Source organism: Typopeltis vanoorti, chromosome 17, assembly GCF_054136105.1.
Source record: "Typopeltis vanoorti isolate ZY-2024b chromosome 17, IOZ_Tvanoo_1.0, whole genome shotgun sequence".
Lineage (NCBI taxonomy): Eukaryota > Metazoa > Arthropoda > Arachnida > Uropygi > Thelyphonidae > Typopeltis > Typopeltis vanoorti.
Window position 1 is genome coordinate 75086146 of NC_143565.1, and position 20733 is coordinate 75106878.

The following is a 20733-nucleotide window of genomic DNA, read 5'->3' on the forward strand; positions in this document are numbered from 1 at the left end:
TACGGAATTGAAGCGTCCTGACCAAATTCAAAGTATGATACTGTGCTAAAAGAAATTCGGCACATCGGCAAGAAAGGAATTCGAAAAAATACATAGTCGGCACGTGAAAAAATACGAAAACCTGACAAAGACTTCTACTTCTGTACCCCAGCCACCACTTAACACAGTAGTCAACCTCTCGTCGGCAGTTTTAAAGCCTGAAGCACTCACCGCACTTTCACGTGGTCACAATTTCGCCCTAGCTCCTAAAAGGATACCTGCTGAAGAAATCATGATCCAAATAGAGCGTGGAATTCGCAACCTGCCTAACCACATCGCCAACAACGTGAGACTGGATGTAGTCGGTGTTCTCACTAAAGCCAAACCTCCAAAATCCAACTTATCCAAAAATGAATATACAGCCCTACAAGAATTAAAAAACAACAAAAAAATAGTAATCACCAAAGCTGATAAGGGAAGCGCCACTGTGGTACTTAACCAAAAAGACTACAAAGGTAAGCTAAATTCTTTAATACGAGACCGTACTACTTACCTCCCCATTGAATATAATCCGACCAACTCTCAGATTAGAACTATCCACAGTCTCCTTAAGAAAGTCACTTCTTGGCCTGTGGAAGTCACCAACAAACTTAAACCTTATAACTCTAGACCCCCCCCCCCGATTATATGGACTCCCAAAAATACATAAACAAAATGTGCCATTATGTCCCATAGTGGATGGCATTGATTCCCCCCACATATAAATTAGCCAAACATTTAGCCAAAACGCTCACACACTACACTGGCAACACACCATCACACATAAAAAACTCGGCCCACTTTAAAGCCAGTATAGAAAACCTCACACTCCAACACACCGACATAATGGTCAGTTTTGACGTCTCCTCCCTATTCACTAATGTCCCACTCAAAGAAACCTTTGAGCTCATCCAAGCCAAGTTTCCTCCCGATATCTCAGCCCTATTTCAGTTCACAATGAACTCAGGCTATTTCGTTTGGCAAGGAAAATTCTACAAACAGATAGAGGGGACAGCCATGGGTTCACCACTTTCCCCACCCTTGGCCAATTTCTTTATGGAGACATTTGAAGAGAAAGCCTTAAATTCCGCCCCACAAAAACCCACTATTTGGCTTCGTTATGTGGATGATGTGTTTGCTATTTGGCCACATGGCTCAGATACACTCCACTCCTTCCTAACACACTTAAACAACCAACATCCCAGAGTCTAGTTCACCTTAGAAAAAGAAGAAAACAACACCCTCCCCTTCCTAGACACTTTAATCACCCGCCAGCTTGATGGATCTTTGGTTTTCTCTGTTTACAGAAAACCCACCCACACTGGCAGATACATTCACCAGCAATCCCACCCACCCCCTCACAACAATATGGGGTGATAAAAAACTATATAACAGGGCAAAATTAATCTGCTCAGATGACAAGGCCCTGACTATGGAACTAAACCACATCCTCAACACTTTCTTAGCCAATGGCTACAACCCCAAAAAAATCCAAAAAATACTAAAACCTATAAACCACAACCCCCCTCCCCCCCTCCACAATAAAGACTACACCAAGTCTATCACTATCCCCTACATCCAGGGCACCTCTGAAAAAACAACTAATATCCTCAAAAAATATGACCTTACTTCCTGTTACAGACCATATAAAAAGTTGGCATCCCTTATCCGCTCTACCAAAGACCAACCACTTCCCCTAGACCTACCTGGTGTATACCAGGTCCCTTGCAGCTGCAAATTGTCCTACTTTGGCCAAACAGGCAGAACAGCAAATATCAGGATTTCAGAACACCAAGACTACATCCGTTTTCACCAGTACAGCCGCTCTGGACTGGCAGACCATGCCTTAGATACCCACCATAAAATTCGTTGGAAGAAGACAAAAATAATCCATCGCAGCAAGTTTAAATACGAAAGACTATTCAAAGAATCTTCAGCAGCTCTAAAAAACGTTCCTAACCTCAACAAATTTGGGTGCATGAAACTGCTCCAAATTTGGGAGACTTTCATTTTGAGAACTTCAGCCCAACTGCCAAGACTACCAAATTAGCCCGCAAGAGGGCACATTAGGACTTTAGGAACAAAATTAGTTCTTATTTTCTTCCTCATTTGCTTTGTTAGTTCCTTAGTGCACATACCATATCTTTATGTTCCCGAAGATGGCAATGTGACATTGCCGAAATATAGAAGTGATTCATTAAAGTTATCTTTAATTTATTTACTTTATATGCGTTGTCAATTCCATAAATTAATTACCAGTTTTTAGATAAGTTAATGTTCGATGCTGAGGCGCTTGGTATAGGTAATTCTATACCGTGTTTAATGAGCAGTGACTCATTTATGTTGGTTAAATTACTATACTGTTTTTCCAAATATGATGGCCTATTCGCCAAAATTTGTTAAAAATAACAGGAAATGAATAACAAAAAATAACCTGTTAATTTAATTATAAGCAAATCTTGATTAAAAACATTTTAAAATTAACAGTGTTAATTTTCACGTGATATACGGACTGGAAATTTTGTCCGTTAAATCCGAAATCCTTTAAATCAAGATTTACTGCATAATATATTTCACATAAAGATGTATAATATGCATTTCAACTATAATCCAAAATAAAGAGATACATAACATAATACATACATTTAACACTTACCAAAATAAAGAGCAGAATTTTTCTTTTTCACATTATCATCAAGATATGGTGTTGCAACTGTATAATAAATAAATGATCCACATCCATTGAGGAAGTTAGATAGAAAGATAATAGATATAACCATGACATTAGATGTCATTGTAGCATTATTGCAGTTTTCTTTTTCTTTTACTCCATTATCACAAAACTCCTCCTTGCTTTTATTAAAAAGTAATTCTGTTTTTGATAGCATATGTAAAGCAGGACCATATATAAAATATGGCAAACAAGCAACAAAACAACTGAAAACAACAATTATCATGCCAAATGCAACAAAACGTGGTTTATGACTTTGGGAACTATGAAAAACAACACATATGCCAATTATGATTGGTGCTAGGTTATCTGCAATCAATATAAGTCCTGATGTTTTACTTTCAAATGAATATCTCCTTTCTAATGTTGATAGTATTCCTACAAAATATGTAAAGTATGCACCTTGTGCTACACTCAGTAAACAGAAAACAATGAGATATGCTTTTGGGTTTGCAAAATACTGAAGCCATAATGGTCGGCAACTTCCTATACCACACTCTCTTTCTTCCAGTGGACGTAAAGATTCTAATGTTCTTTGGGGTATATCAGAAGAAATATTTTTATCCTGTAAAAGGTTAGAGAGAGGTAGTGGTTCTTCAGAACTTTCCATGTGGCTTCTTTATTCTGGTAACAAAATAAAATCCATATTAAAATAGAAAATATCTTTCATATTTGCACAAAAAGAATAACTGTTTATAATGGAATACAAATGGTGTATTTCTAATAACATAAAAATATAATGGTTAAGAAAGATATACAGGGTGTTTCAGGAGGAACAGTAAATATTTTTGTAGGTGGTATTACCAACCAATCATTTTGAGTAAAAAAAAAACATTCATATGAACATGTCCAATTGTCAATGGATGTCGAGATACAGCAGTTTGATCAGGTGACCAGAATGCAGCTTTCTGAATCAGATGTGACCAAGAAGCAGATGTAACCTGATGCAATTTTGTGTTAGAAGTGTTGTTAAGAATGCCAAACATCTTTACATCTGCTAAATATACCGATATGATGTTCGTTTTTGATGGAAGTGCTGTTGCTACTTGTAGAGAATACCGTTTGCAGAGTACCAGATTCAAGAGTGTTTACAACAAACTGCATGAGACTGGCACTGTTTTCAGCAGTCATATTTCTTCTGAACATGGAAACAAACAAAATGTAGATGAAATAGAACACATTTTTTGGTCAGTAGAACATAGTCCTACTATAAGCACATGGAGAATTTCTGCATGTATTGGCATTCCACATAAAAGAGTATGGTGAACATTACAGCATAGGTTTACTGAAGGAAGATCATGTTTTAGCAATTTGCTTACTTATCAGAACAAAGTGAAAATACATTGGACAAGTGTGATGCATATACAGTAGTATATTCAGATTTTGGAAAGCCTTTTAACAGATTACCACATGACAAACTAGTAGTTAAATTGGAACAGATGGGGTTGGATAGTAAATTAGAGCATTGGATTGGAGATTGGCTGTCTGATAGGTATCAACAGGTTGTGTACAGGAGAATGATATCCCAGTAGAGGAAAGTCACTAGGGGTGTGCCCCAGGGGTCTGTTTTCAGGCCAGCATTGTTTAATTTGCATGTAACTGATATTGGAAAGGACTTAAATGGTGATATACAGTTGTTTGCAGATGATGCACTGTTGGAGAGAGTTATGAGAAGTAGAGCAAATGCTGTACCTTTGCAAGAGGATCTAAATAGACTGTCTAAATGGGTGAGTATGTGTGTGGGGGGGGGATGTCAGTTTAATGTTGAAAAGTGTAAGATTTTAAAATTTGGGAAGCAAAGAAGGGATGCTGAGTATAGTATTGGTGGGGATATTTTGGAGAACATGGAGGAGATGAAGGATTTGGGGGGGGGGGTGGACAGGAACTTGAAATTTTGATATTCTGATAAAATTATGAGGATGACACAGCAGATTATGGGAATGATGCAGAGTACTCTGACAGGTAGAAGTAGGGATGTTCTGATTCCATTGTACAAGACTTTGATCAGAATGCATATGAATTACTGTGCACAGATTTGGTCGCAGGGTGGTTAAAGAGTCAAAGGGGTATAACTGGGAAGAGACCTCCATGTAGTCATTTTAGGAATGCAGGGAACCGACTGATGTACAATGCTCACATCTATCCAGATACTGAATGAATGATGTTGGGCTGGCAATTTGGAATTTAGCTGACCAAATTGTATTCTTATTGGCTTAAACCACAATGTAAAATGATGGTACAACATGACCAAATTTCAACTTGGCTGGATTTTGCCCAGTTAAACAAGGACCCTCCGTTGTTTCCTTCAGAGAACCATGGTAAACAGTGAAAAGTCAGCTACTGGAACAAATCCCTGATCACCTCCCAACTCAACATCAACAGAGGTCAATCAACATGACAGGCATGACTAAAACAACAAAAGACAAAAACAGGTGAGATTTTTCTAAGTGACAAATACAAATTGTTACATTCACCTAATGACAATCAGGGAAAAGAGGGAGTACCTATATATTCAATACTAAATATCAGGACAATCTTCTTGAATGACAGGCAATATCAAGTAGAGTGATGTGGGCAAATATCAGAATAGGGAACTGGACAATGAGACTTATTTGTACTTAGTCCTGTGGAAGGTTCTATAAAGGAAGAAATAGAGGAATTTTTTTAAGGCATTAAATGGCTCAATGAAAAAAGAAAAGTTGTTCCTTGTTGGAGATCTAAATAGCAGAGTAGGAAATGATTACATGACATAGAAATGTTTTGGGAAAATCTGGAGAAAAGTGTAAAGCTAATAATAATGGTAAATGTTTGTTGGATTTCTCTTCAGCACATGGGTTAATTACCACTAATACTATTACTTAAATAAAAGAACCAATAGGCTTCACTTCGGCAATGTAACATTACTTAAATGAAGGGGGATATTAAATCCCACTTTATTTCAAAGCCGAATAAGAAACTTAAAGATTGGAAACAAAGAGTTTCATACTGAATATAGGAAACTATAAAAGTATTGGCAGATACTTTTATAGTTTCTATATTCAGTAAGCTAAAGCACTAGTACAAACTAGGGCAACTCATGCAAAGGTGGATAAAGTTCTGATCACTATTCTTAGTATTTCCCATAATGTAAAACAATCTCCATTATTTCCATTATAATGTATTTACATTATTTCCCATAATGTAAATACATTATGGGAAATACTAAGAATAATGATCAGAGCTTTATCAACTTTTGCCACGAGTTGCCCCAGTTTGTACTAAGTGCTTTAGCTTACACTAGTATCCGCCGATACTTTTATAGTTTACTATATTCAGTATGAAACTCTTTGATTCCAATTTTTTTCTTATTCAGCTTTGAAATAATGTGGGATTTAATATCTCCTTCATTTAAGTACTAATACTATGTTATAGTTGACAGCGACCACTAGTTCAGGACACAAGAATATACAGAGGATTTGAAATAGAAAGTGATCATTATTTTGTTTTGAGCAGGATGAAATTGAATTTCATATTGAAAAGAAGAGCGTGTAAGAAAGTTTTAACACTAATCAAGGTTGAGCAGCTTTCAGAGGTGAACTGTAGATTCAAATACACAAACATTATTGAAGAAAAAATGAAAGAATTTGAAAGCAAGAATCAAATTTTGGAGATTCAATGCCAAATTCTGAAGAAAACATTGATTGAGTCAGCTAGAGGCATGTGGTGTAGTTGTCTGTAAGGATAGAAACATCAGAACTTCATAGTGGACTCGGGAAGCTAAAGAGGCAGTGAAGGAAAAGAAGAAACATATCAAAAGTTCCTGGTCATGGGAAGACTTTGATCAGAATGTAGAAAACAAATATCACGAAGGTGGCAAAATATCCTGGAGGCTATTGAAAAAGTACTATATAAGAATCAGAGATGATAAAGGTGACATTAAAACTGAAGATTGTCTGGTGTAATTACTTTGAAAGAATGCTGAATGAAACAAGCAATGTCAGCATGATGGTAAAAAGCTTCAACAGAAATGTAGGAAGTAGAAAAAGTTATCAAAAATATGAAATGTGGAAAGGCAGCTGGAATATATGAAATTTGGCCAGATATGCTCAAAAATGGAAGTATAAAAGTTTTAAAGTGGCTGCACTGCATCATTCAGGACTGATCAGAGAGTTGAATTCCAGAGGATTGGAGCAGAGGTCTCATAGTACCTATCTATCTATAAAAAGGGAGATAAAGTTGAATGTGAGAATTACAGAAGTATTTCTCTAATGAGTGTTCTGGTAAGATTTATGCAAGAGTACTTGAGAAAAAAAATGTCTAAGAATGATTGTGGAGGGGAAGCTTGGTGAAGAACAATCTGGATTCAGGTCAAATAGAGGCTGTCAGGAGCAGATTTTCACCTTACGAGAAATCTTTAGAATGTAACAAGGATTTTTTTTTTTTATTATTATTATTTCGGGCAACTCCAGGAGGCCTTAGACTCTATAGGAGGCCCTAAACATCATGTCCACACAACTATGCGATTACATTCTCACAGTATCTATCATACCTTGCCTTGAACTCGTTCACTGTCATAGCACCCACAACAGACTCTGGCAGCTTATTCCACTCATTTACAACTCTAAAAGTAAAGAACCCAGTTCTAACACCCCTGCTAACCACACTCTTGTCCAGCTTCCATAGGTGTCCCCTAGTTCTCCCACCACCAGTCCTGATCTCAAAAATATCCTCTGAATTAATCCTATAGAATCCCTTTAGCAATTTGAATGTCTCAATCATATCTCCCCTCCTCCGCCTATCAACTAGTTTCTGCAACCCACAAATCTTCAACCTGTTCTCATATGGTTCATTCCATAGACCTGTTATCATCTTAGTCACTCGCCTCTGGATCCTCTCCACCTCCTCCCCATCAAAAAGGAACCGAGGTGACCAAATCTGGGCACAGTAGTCGAGATGAGGTCTTATCAAGGCTCGGTACAGAGGTACAATAACTTGCTTGTCTCTGCTCGTCAAGGTATTTTTCAACAACCAAGTGAGTTGATGAGCTGATTTAGGTACTTTTGCAATGTGCCCCCTAAACTTCATCTCCCTATCCACCAACACTCCCAAGTCCCTGGCCTCATCAATCTCTTGGAGTATAGTTCCACCAATGTGGTATACTGCTGCTAATCTTTTCACCCCAAAATGCATAACCTTACATTTTGTCACATTAACTTGACATCCATTCTCCTTAGCCCAGAACTCCAATCTATCTAAGTCATCCTGCAAGGCTTTGACATCTGCATTCACTATTGCCCTACCCAACTTTGCATCATCAGCGAACAAATGAATTGTTCCACTTAGATCCTTCCCTACATCGTTAATGAACATTTCCCTATATCGTTCCCTATATCGTTAATGAACAATTTGTATTTAACTTTTGTTGATCTGGAAATGGCAATATGACAAGGTGCCAAAAGGGAAACTCTTCAAAATGCTACAGTTATATGATGCAAATGGGACATTATATCGAGCAATACATAGTCTCTATTTAAGCTGTAAGTCAGCAGTTAGAATTGAAGGAGGTACAACAATATAGTTTGATATTAAATCAGGTGTGTGACAAGGATGCACATTATCTCTACTGTTAATCTTTAAAGGTACCTGTGACATGACTATAAACAATAAATTACATGATAGCCACAGTAATTAACTTGAACAAAATGAAAGTACAGATATTTCATACTGAAAATAACAGCACATCATCAGTGTGTAGAAACAAGCAAATCAAAGGAATGGGAATATAAGGTACATACAGCAGTCAGTGGTTTATAAATTAAAAACTTTTGCTGCATGCTAGAAATGAATATTAGTATTAAATAATATTAAAAATATTATTAAAAAACATCTGTACTTTCTGTACGTCTTTGTTAAGCAATATCTGTACTTTCATTTCATTAAAGTTAATTACTGTGGTTATGGTGTAATTTATTGTTTATTTCTACTGTTATTCATTATCTATATGGATCACATTATGAAGGAAAGTGGTATTAAATCTGATATCAAAATAGGTGATGTTAATCTTAGTTCTTTACTTTATGCAGATGATGTTATACTTCTGAATAAATCCAGTACAAGTCTGCAAGATTCCCTGACTAAATTGAATAACTGTTGTAATAGGTTTAGTGTGAAAATCAGTAATAAAAAGACAAAGACAATGGAAATAGACAGAAATATTGAAAATAGAACAAGTATAACATTTCAGCTATTTAGGCACAATATTTAGTGAAGATGATAAATTAAATATGGAAATAGACAACAGAACTAGTAAATCTGGTAAGGTAGGAAGTCAGCTATCAAATTTATATGCAATGAGAAAGAAATTAGTCAAAACACTAAATTAGCTGTGTTCAACAAAGTGTTCAACCCAGTTTTAACATATGGATCCAAGAGCAGGGTTAGAAATAAACCACTTGATCAAAGACTGGAGATCTCTGATATGGGAATTCTGAAAAAGATCAGGAGTGAACAGATGGCATCGATGCCAGTATCACATCAAAAATGAGGATTTTAGGAAAGAACTTGCCTTTGTTAGCATTCACTAATGTGTTTGTAGAGCTAATCTCAGGTGGTATGGTCACTTAAACAGAATGGGAGAGGAATGATTGCAAAAGAATTGTTCTTTGCCAGGGACAGGAAAAAAGACCCAGAGGAGGACAAAGATGTTGATGGATAGAGACAGTAAAAAGTACTTTAAAAGATAGAAATATCATCATCAATTTCCTGCCATGTACCCTCAAGGAGTGTAAAGGATATGATAGTACTACATGAAAAATTTACAACATTACTAACTTCCAATCTACAATTATCCTCCAAATCAGTCTGTTACTTGTCAAGACTCCGACATTATCAGATCTTATATTTCTATCTTCTAAGGCACTTTTTACTGTAGCAATCCACTTATATCTTGGTCTTTTACTGGGTCCTTTTCCTGCCAACCTCGCAGAGAACACTTCTTTTGGTAATATTTCCTCGTCCATTCTGTTTAAGTGACCATACCACCTGAGATTAGCTCTGCTAACGCATTCCTGGATGCTGACGAGGTCAAGTTATTTCCTAATATCCTCATTTTTAATGATATTGCCATTGATGCCATCTGTTCATGCCTCTAATCTTTTTTCAAAACTCTCATGTCTATAGTCTTTGGTGAAGTGTTTTACTTCTGACCCAGCTCTGAGATCCATAAGTTAAAACTGGTATGAACACTATCTTGTATACAGCTAATTTATTTTTTGATTAATTTCTCTCTTATTCCATATAAATTTATCCTACTATATCAGCTTTTGTTGATTCTGTTGTCTATTTCCATATTTAATTTACCATCTTCCCTTAAAATCATGCCTAAGTACATGAAATGTTTCACTTTTTCTATAGGTTCTCCATTCATAATGCAGTTGATATTCTCAATGATTCTGCCTATTTTCATTGTCTTTGTCTTGTTATTGCTGACCTTCATACCATTGCAGAGATAAGCAAGTTATTGCTCCTTTGTATTGAGCCTTGATAAGATCCCATCTTGATTACTGTGCCCAGATCTGGTCACCTAGGTTTCTTCTTGATGGGGAGGAGGTTGAGAGCATCCAGAGGTGAATGACCAAGATGATAGCAGGTCTATGGAATGAACCTTATGAAAACAGGTTGAAGATTTGTGGGTTGCAGAAATTGGTTGATAGGTGGAAAAGGGGAGATATGATCGAGACTATGATTCAGAGGATATTTTGAGAAGAGGACTGGTGGTGGGAGGACTATGGGACATCCACAGAAGCTGGGCAAGAGTGTGGTTAGTAAGGGAGTTAGAGCTGGGTTTTTTACTTTTAGAGTAGCGAATAAGTGGAATAAGCTGCTGGTGTCTGTTGTGGGTGCTATGACAGTGAATGAATTCAAGGCAAAGTATGATAGATACTGTGTGAATGTCGAATGGTTGTGATGGACATGATGTTTAGGGCCTCCCTCGATGAGTCTAAGGACTCCTTGGAGTCATCTGTAATAATAAAATAATAAATATCATATCTATTACAAGCTATTCAATTTAGTCTGGGAATCTTGCAGACTTGTAGCAGATTTATTTAGAAGTATAACATCATCCGCATAAAGCAAAGAGCTGACATTAACATCTCCAATTTTGATATCAGGTTTAATACCACTTTCCTTCATAATGCGATCCATATAGATAATAAATAACAGAGGGGATAATGTACATCCTTGTCTCACACCAGATTTAACATCAAACCATCTTCCTGTACTTCCTTCAATTCTAACTGCTGACTCACACCTCAAATAAAGACTAAGTATTGCTTGATATAATGCCCCATTGACACCATATAACCGTAGTGGTTCAAACAGCTTCTCTCTTTGCACCTTGTCATATGACTTTTCCAGATCTACAAAACTTAAATACAGATCTTTGTTATATTCCCATGTTCTCTAATTTCTTTTACAGCACTCTTTCCTCCATTTCTGAGCTTCTTCAACAACCTCCAGAATATCTTGCCACCTTGATATTTATTTTCTATGTTCTTACCAAAGTTTTCCCATGACTTTTGTTTAGCTATTTTTACACAGAGTTTAGCTTTCTTACATTTGTCTCTGTATTCTCTAAGAGCACAAGCAGACTTATTTGCCAGGAACTTTTGATATGCTTTCTTCTTTTCCTTTACTGTCTCTTTAACTTCCTATGTCCACCATGGAGTTCTGATATTTCTATCCTTGCAGACAACCTCACCACATACCTCTCCGGCTGAATCAATCAGGGTTTTCTTCAAGGCTTGCCACTGAATCTCCAAGGCTTGGTTCCTGTTCTCAAACTCTTATTTTTCCTTCAATAATCTTTGTGTAATTTAGTCTGCAGTTCACATCTGAGAGAGCTGCTCAACTTTTATTCACTTTAAAACTTTCTTTTATGTTCTTCTTTTTAAAATGAAATTCGATTTTATCCTGCACAAGACTAAATAGTGATCACTTCCAAGTTCAAATCCTCTGTACACTCTGGTGTCCTGCACCAGGAAGAAAACATCACTATCGACAATAACATAGTCAATGAGACTTGTCTTATTCCTTGCCTCTTCTCTCCATATGAAATTGTGCATTTTTTATATTTGAACATCGTGTTAGTAATAACCAGTTCATGTCCTGAGCAGAATTCCAACAAGTATTTGCCATTATTATTAGCTTTGCTTTTTTCTCCAAATTTTCCCAAAATATTTTTGTATATCTGACAATCATTTCCTACTCTACGTGTGTAGAGGCTTAAGTGCTGTGAGGACATCATGTTGGAGGCTTAATGGATTTTTTACAACACTCAAAAAGAATTAAAATAGACTTTAATACTTCCTATATTTCGTCCTAGTCACTAGGACATCTACGGGGATTACAAAAAAATTAATGTAACATATGCACCAATAACAAACAATACTAAGCCCAACCACGTGGGTGACACTAAAGTCCTATCTAGGTAGAGCGCCCTCTAAGGGCAGTAGTAGGTGGCCTGGAATATAAGGTGGGAACTCTGGTGATGAGTGTTTCCCAAATCTTCGGAAGCTTAATGCACCCATATTTATTGAGATTTGGTTGGTTTTTGCGAGCTGCTGCTGCTTCTAAGAAAAGTCTCTCTTTCTTGAATTTGCTGTGGTGGAGCATGGTGGTTTTCTTCCATGATACTCTGTGGGTGGTGTCCAAAACATGGTCAGCCAAGCCTGAATGGCCATAGTTGTGTTTGAAGATGTAAGACTTGTGTTCCTCTAGACGGATGGATGCTGATCTGCCTGTCTGTCCAAAGTACGCCAGCTTACAGGAACAGGGTACTTTGTAAACTCCAGGCAGAGAGAGAGGAGGGAGCTGATCTTTCGTAGAACGGATAAGGGTAGCCAGTTTGCGGTGGGGCTTATATGCTGTGTGTAGATTGTATTGTTTTAGTATCTTGGCTATTTTTTCAGATGTGCCATGGATGTAGGGTATGGTGATGGCATTTTTAAAATCTTGTTGACGAGAAGGAAGGAGAATGGGGGAGGAGTTGATTATTTTTTTGATACTGTGATCGCTGTAGCCATTGGAGAGGAAAGTGCTGTGTATGTGGTTAAGCTCATTAGTGAGGGCGGTTCCACTGGAACAGAGATTGTGGGCTCTCTTGGTAAGAGTTTTAATAATGCCATATTGTTGAGAGGGGTGGTGGTGGGAGAGTTTGTGAATGTATCTGCCTGTGTGTGTGGGTTTTCTGTATACTGTGAAGGTAAGTGTATCATTAGGCAGGCGTGTGACTAAGGTGTCTAGGAAGGGTAAACAATTGTTCTTTTCCTTTTCCATAGTGAACTGGATTCTTGGATGTAGATTATTGAGATGACTGAGGAAGGAGTCTAACGTGTCTGGGCCATGAGGCCAAATAGAGAACACATCATCTACATATCTTAGCCAGATAGAAGGTTTGAGTGGGGCTGAGTCTATGGCTCGTTTTTCGAAATCTTCCATATAGAAATTGGCAAGGGGTGGGTGAGAGGGGGGAACCCATGGCAGTTCCCTCTATCTGCTTGTAGATTTTGTTGTTCCACGAGAAATATCCAGAGTTAATGGCAAAGGAAAAGAGATCTAAGATGTCAGAGGGAAAAACCTTTTCTAAGAGAGATAAGGTGTCAATTAAGGGAATATTGGTAAACAAAGAGGAGATATCAAAGCTTACCATATGTCTGTCTTCTTCAAGGTTAAATTTTCTGTGAGGGCTTTAAAGTGGGTCGAGTTTTTTATATAGGAAGGGGACCTTCCGGTGAGGGGGATCAGAGAGTTGGCCAGCTGTTTAGATAGTCTATAGCAAGGTGCATTGGTAGCATCTACTATAGGCCTGAGTGGGGAATTGGGTTTGTGGATTTTTGGTAAACCGTATATTCGGGGGGGACAGGAGCGGAAAGGTTTAAGTTTTTTCGTGACATCTGGGGGCCAGGAAGATACTTTTTTGAGTAAAATTTTAAGTTTCTTAACTTGTGTTTTTGTGGGGTCGTGTTCTAGCGGGATGTAGGTAGCGCGATCGCGGAGGATAATGTTCATTTTACGCTTATATTCACTGGTTATATTCACCAGTGAATATAAGCATAATATAAGCTAGTTAGAGGGCGCTCTACCTAGATAGGACTTTAGTGTCACCCACGTGGTTGGGCTTAGTATTGTTTGTTATTGGTGCATATGTTACATTAATTTTTTTGTAATCCCCGTAGATGTCCTAGTGACTAGGACGAAATATAGGAAGTATTAAAGTCTATTTTAATTCTTTTTGAGTGTTGTAAAAAATCCATTAAGCCTCCAACATCATTTCCTACTCTGCTATTTAGATCCCCAACAAGGACCAACTTTTCTTTTTTCATATTGCGAGTTGCTTTCTCTAAAGCCTCAAAAAATTCCTCCACTTCTACCTTACTAGAACTTTCTGTGGGACCATGGGCACAAATAAGTTTCATTGTCCAGTTCCCCATTCTGATAATTGCTCACATCACTCTACTTGAGATTGCCTGTCATTCAAGAAGATTAGCCTCGTATTTAGTGTTGAATACTATGGCTACTCTTTCTTTTGCTTGATTGTCATTGCCTGAGTATAACATTTTGTATTTATTGCTCAGAAACATCTCATCAGTTTTTGTCCTTTTTGTTTCAGTCACCCCTATTATGTCGACCTGGTACTTATTTAATTCTTCAACTAGCTCGATTTCTTTGCCATTCAGGCTTCTTATGTTGATAGTACTGATCTTTAACTGATGATGTTGAGTTGGGGTGTGTTTTCAGATTTGTTCCAGTATCTGACTTTTCGCTGTTTGCCCTGGTTCTCTGGTGAAAACAACGAGGGGGGGCTTGTTTAACTGGGCGACGCCCCAGCAAGCATGAAATTCTGTCATGCTGTATCATCATTTTTTATTTTGGTTTAAGCCAATAAGAATACAATTTGGTCGGCTAAATCCCAAGAAAATTCAAAGAAGCCTGTAAAATGCTGAAACATCTTCATCCAAATCTGAACAAGAATAATGAATTAATTATTCCGAGAATTTGGAGGACCCATCTTCAACCTATATAGCATCCCAAACAGAAGAAGAGAACTTCAGAAATTGTTTAATGTAGTTCTGTTTTTTTTTTATATTCTCCAACAGAGGTCAGACTAGGGCAGTGTTTTCCAATGTGGGGCGTATGCCCCATGGGGGGGGGATTTGAATATTTTGGGGGCAATTAGAAAATGATGTTGCATTCATCACCTCATCACCGATATACTCAAAAAACTCACCATTGTCGGTGATAAATTGTCGATGTTGCAACCCTGACTTTCCGAGAAAAAAAGCTGATGTCACTAGCACAGCAGTCAACATAAATACAGTATCAAGAACTCTCAGAAAAGCAAAATGATGAGTCTATTAGAAATTTATTTAACATAAAAGGAACAATGGCATGGCTTTCTGACGAGACAGAAACGAAATACTGAAATTCAACTAGTTTTGCAAAAAAAATACTGTTGCCCTTCCCGTCATCATATTTAGTTGAATGTGGCTTTAGTGCTGTAAATTACTTGCTACTGAAAAAAAGAAATCATCTGGATATCACAAACCATGGGGATATGAGATTGAAAATGACTAAATTAGTACCTCAAATAAAAACTCTTTGAGTTTTCATATGAGGTACTTAGCTGATATCAAGCTCAAAGAACGCATTAACTTGGATTTTATGTTCCCGAGTTCAGTTCAATTTATGTTTTATAATATACAAAGTGTAATATTAATATTATTATTATTATTATTATTCAGGCCTCCATGGAGTCAAAAGACTCCTCGTGGGAGGTCCTTCCTAAGAAACACAAAGTCTATCATACCACTCTTTAAACTAACTGACCGTTCTCGCTCCCACCACTCCATCAGGCAATGCATTCCACAGTTCAACCACCCTCCACGCAAAGAAACCACTCCTTACCCTTTTGCTCACAGTTTCCTTTCGTAACTTCCAGGGATGGCCTCTTGTCATCACTCCTTCCCGCTGTTCAACCAAGCGAAAGAACTTCCCAGTGTCAACCCTGTAACCACCTCTCAATAGTTTAAAAGTCTCAATCATATTACCTCTCCTTCTTCTATCCACCAAACTCTGCAGTCCACATTCCCTCAGCCGATCCTCATAACTATCCTTGTACAGTCCTGAAACCATCTTTGTCATCCGTCTTTGTATCCTTTCCACAGTTAATTTATCCCCTTCAAATCCTGGGGACCAAATCTGAGAACAATAGTCTAAGTGTGGTCTGATCAGAGACTTATACAACGGAATGATAACCCTCTTATCTCTGCAGGTCAGTGTCCTTCTCATAATTGCAGCAATCCTCTGTGTTACCTTCACCACCTTTGCAATATGTCCCCTAAACTTCAGGTTTCTATCAATCATCAACCCCAGATCTCTTGTCTCCCCTACTTCCTCCAGTATAACTCCTCCCATAGAGTATGCAGCATCCCATCGATGTTTCCCAAACCTCAAGACCTTACATTTTGCTGCATTAAACTGACACCCCCATTCATTTGCCTATCTCTTATTTAAATCCTCTTGCAGGGCTACCACATCTGCACTATTACTAATAATCCTTCCCAGCTTTGCATCATCTGCAAACAACTGAATATCCCCTTGCAATCCACTGGCAATGTCATTGATATAAAGGTTAAACAATATAGGTCCTAGTACTGAGGCTTTTGGGACTCACTTGTAACCCCTCTGCCTCCTTGAAACTGCTCCGCCATACACAACTCTCTGATACCTATCAGACAGCCAATCCTGAATCCAGTTGACCAATTTGACATCCAGACCCATGTGCTGCAACTTAAATATCAGCTTATCATGTGACACCCTGTCAAATGCCTTCGCTAAGTCTAAGAAAATTGCAGTATATGCCTTTCCCTCATCTAATGTTCTTGTAACTTTATTATAAAAGGCTAGCATATTGCTAAAACAAGAGCGCCCTTTCACAAATCCATGTTGACTCTCACAGATAACATTACCCTCATCTGCCCAATGCTGTATATGGTCCCTCACTACTTTCTCCAAGATCTTAACAACTACTGATGACACACACAGACTGGCCTATATAATGAATACAATGAATATAAAATTTATATTCATTGAAGAAAGTCAAATTAAAAACAGTTTTACCTATGTTCCTTTTTTATTTAAAGAACATATTTATATTATACTCTTTCAAAACTTGGCTGACTATTATGTTGGGGGGGGGGGCATAAAAATCTTTGAGGTGTTGAGGTAGGGCATGATCCAAAAAACGGTGGGAAACACTGGGCTGGGTTAATGATTAATCAACATTTAGATACATCTTACTTTTGTATGGTGTAGTGTCATGTAGCTTGTATCCTGTACATATGTATCTTTTCCTGATGATGACTTCAATACAGAGGTCAAAACATGAAATATTACTTTCTTAATGATAAGTAATTATTCTAACGTGTGTTGTGTCTCCATAAATTCAATCAAATCAAAGCAATCAAATTACTTAAGGATAATCATTTCTCTCTCTCTTTTTTAGATTTAACTTATCAGAATTCCTTAGTACACCTATTTTCACTTATGACTTAGCACACAAATAAATATTACATGATTCCTAGTTTGTTAAAGTTTTCCTATTCCTGTAATTATTTGCCACTTTTCCATTCTCTGGCATGTTTTGCACTTTGTTATTCACAAATTGAAAAGAAAAAAAAACTTATCTGTTCTTTCTACTTATTAGTATTAGCATCTGACCTCCATGAAGTCAAAGGACTCATCACAGGAGGTCCATACTCCCTTATGCAAAAACGATCATCAAACCTTAAACCTATTCACAGTTTCTGAACTTGTTACACTTTCAAGCAAATGCATTCTACTCGCCATGAAAAGAACCTCCTTATACAATTGCTGGAAATGGCCTCTTGTTTCCACCCTTGTCTCCCTGTACTCTATGAAATATCTCCTCCACATTAATCTGGTAGAAACCTGTCGCCAACTTGTATGTCTCAATCATATTTCTTCCCCTTCTTCCATTCACAAGACTGCAAGTGGAAAGAGAGAGATTTCCTCAAACCCTTTCTCTCTCTTCCTATCAAGATTCCATAGACCTGACACTGACTTAGCATCCTCTCCAATGCATCCCTTTGAAAAGGCAACAAAATCTGCACCCAATAGTACATATGTGGGGCAATCAAACCCTTATACATACAATGGAGTCATCAATGCTTTGCTTCTGCATGTCAATGTCTTTCTCATAATTGCCATAATCCATTGTCATTTTCTTACAATTTTAGCAACATTACCACTAAACTTCAAGTATCTGCCTGCCATTACTCCCAGATCTCTTGTATCTTCCACCACCTACAAGGTTGGAATGCAGAGCATTAACCTTCACCTACAAGTTAAATAATAATGGTTTCAAAACAGTTCTCTGTGGCGAGCCACTAGTGACTTTCCTCTTTTGGAATACCATTAATTCATACACAACCTGTTGATATCTATCTGGCAGCCAATCAGCTATCCAACTCATTGTCCGTTATCTAATTCCATTTGTTTCAATTTAATTACAAGGTTGTCAGATGGCAATCTATCAAAGACTTTGAAAAATCCAAGTACGCCACTAAGAATTCAATACTTGCCTTCACTTCAACTTAACACTGGTCGGCTTAGTAGATCATAGCAGGCATCCAAATAACCCACAGGCCAAACTCTCAAGCATGAATGATAAGATTTGACCTTGGTGACAATTATTTAAAATGGCTAATTTACAAAATAATTAAAGAAAAAATTGTTATTACTGAATTATTATTTTTTGTCCTTGTAATATATCATGCTGTATAGCACCGCCTTGGAGCCTCCATAGCTCAGTCAGTATAAACAAAGCCCTTTGGTCAGAAAGACCTGGGTTCGATTCCCATCAATCACGTGAGGAACCTTTATCTGGTCTCTTTCGACTAAAGGTGAGTTAACCGGTCTCATACAAAGGTGGAGGGGTTTTTTCTCCAGGTAACTTGGGTTTTTCATCCTTCAAAACAAACAAACTGCTCCTGTGGACACACACATACACGACTATAGTCATAAAATAAACTATGGCAAGGAAGGCAAGGGGAAACCACCTTGCGCATAATCATTTCCCTAGGGGGGGGGGTAGCATATAGCTATCCCCACCAGCCACTGTATGGCTGAGGTAATAGAATAAAACAGCACCACCTTGCAGAAGTTCAGGGAAAATGTTGAGGATAGAAAATGACAGTGTGTTAAAACAGTGGTTGGAAGAGTGCAAACTTCCACATTTAAAAATTATTATTACGATGATGATGATTCAGGTCTCCATGGAGTCAAAATACTCATCGTGGAAGGTCCTTCCTAGAAAACACAAAGTCTATCATACCACTCCTTGAATTCATTCCCCGTTCATGCTCTCACCACTCAATCAGGCAATGCATTCCACAGTTCAACCAACCTCAATGCAAAAAAAACACTCTTCACCCTCTTGCTCACAGCTTCCCGAGATGGTCCCTTGTCCTCGCTGTGTCAACCCTGTAACTACTTCTGAACAGTTTAAAAGTCTCAATCATATCACCTATCCTTCTTCTATCTATCAAACTCTGCAGTCCACATTCTCTCAGCCGATCCTCATAACCAATATTGCGTATAGTCCTGAAACCATCTTTATTATCTGCCTCTGTACCCATTCCACAGTTGATTTATCCCCTTCAAATCTTGGGGACCAAATTTGGGAACACTAATTCAAGTGTGGTCAGATCACGGCTTTATACAATAGAATGATAACTTTTATCTCTGCAGATCAGCATCCTTCTCAGTATCCTCAGGGTTACCTTCACCAACTTTGCACTATGTTCCCTAAATTTCAGGTTTCTATCAATCATTACCCCCAGATCTCTTGTCTCCTCTACTTCCTCCAGTACAGCTATGCTGTCAACAGAGTATGCTGCCTCCCATCGATGTATTCCAAACTTCAAGACTTTACATTTTGCTGCATTAAATTGACACTCCTATTCATTTTCCCATCTGTCTAGTTTATTCAAATCCCCTTGCAGGGCTGCCACATCTGTACCCTTACTAATAACCCTTCCTAGTTTCACATCATGCATCTGCAAACAACTGAATATCCAAGAAAGATTGGCGATTCTTCATTCCTCCTGAAATTTCAAAATTAGCATATCATGCAATTTCTAACCTTTTACTGGTAACAGCACAACTCAAGAAAATTAGCGCTTATTACTGGTCTTGGAATTAATCCATTTCGAAAATCGGACTCTTTCCCTTACAACCTGCGTTTAGTTAACATGGGAGCACAGACTCCCGCAGCGGACGCATTGATGCGCGAACGGCACCTCATGGAATGAAAAATCAACAAATATACCCGCGTTGCTGTGCTAATTCATTGTGAATTTATCAAAATAGAGTTTGTATACAGCTACTCACAATTCCTACCTCATTTGATTTCAATTATTTACTGACTATGAATCTATGATCTCAACTAAAAGGGTGAATGACGGGATAACGCGCCTTTCCATTCTAAAAAATTTCCGTTCGACTCTCATCACGACAGGAACCTATATATTGACCTCATGACCAGTGAAATTAAGTTAAACGATCTCATACAATGAAAGCAGAACTTTTCTCCCGGAAGCTATTTTTTGTTTGTTTGTTCTACGATGATATCAAAAGTAAATATACGTCATGAAGGGAAAAAAATATTACCAAAGGACGGCAGATGGCGCAATGTGTGGGGTAGGTTTATGTCAGTTATATTTATTATTTAATTTTAATAAATTAAAATTAATGAATTTGATAATAAATAATAATCATTAATCATTTCAATTATTTTAATCCGAAGTATTAATAAATAAAAATAATAAATTTTAATCAATGTTAATTAATTATTAATAATACTCAGTGAAAGTGGCATGTTATACACGGCGCTAGATCTCACGAAGAAAGAGCATCGTAAG

At 37.6% G+C, this 20733-nt stretch overlaps 1 protein-coding gene across 1 annotated transcript in view; it reads right to left on the reverse strand.

Annotated features, from left to right (window-relative positions):
• The window catches only part of LOC150097499 (uncharacterized), a 193978-nt gene extending 173530 nt beyond the window's left edge, over positions 1–20448 (reverse strand). Inside the window, exons 1-2 of the mRNA XM_090406938.1 lie at positions 20213–20448; positions 2675–3373 (exon numbers count right to left, since the gene is read on the reverse strand). Of these exons, the coding sequence (XP_090263064.1) occupies positions 2675–3359 (685 nt within the window). The 5' untranslated portion in view covers positions 3360–3373; positions 20213–20448. The remainder of the gene's footprint in view (positions 1–2674; positions 3374–20212) is intronic.
• Between the last annotated feature and the right edge of the window lie 285 nt (positions 20449–20733).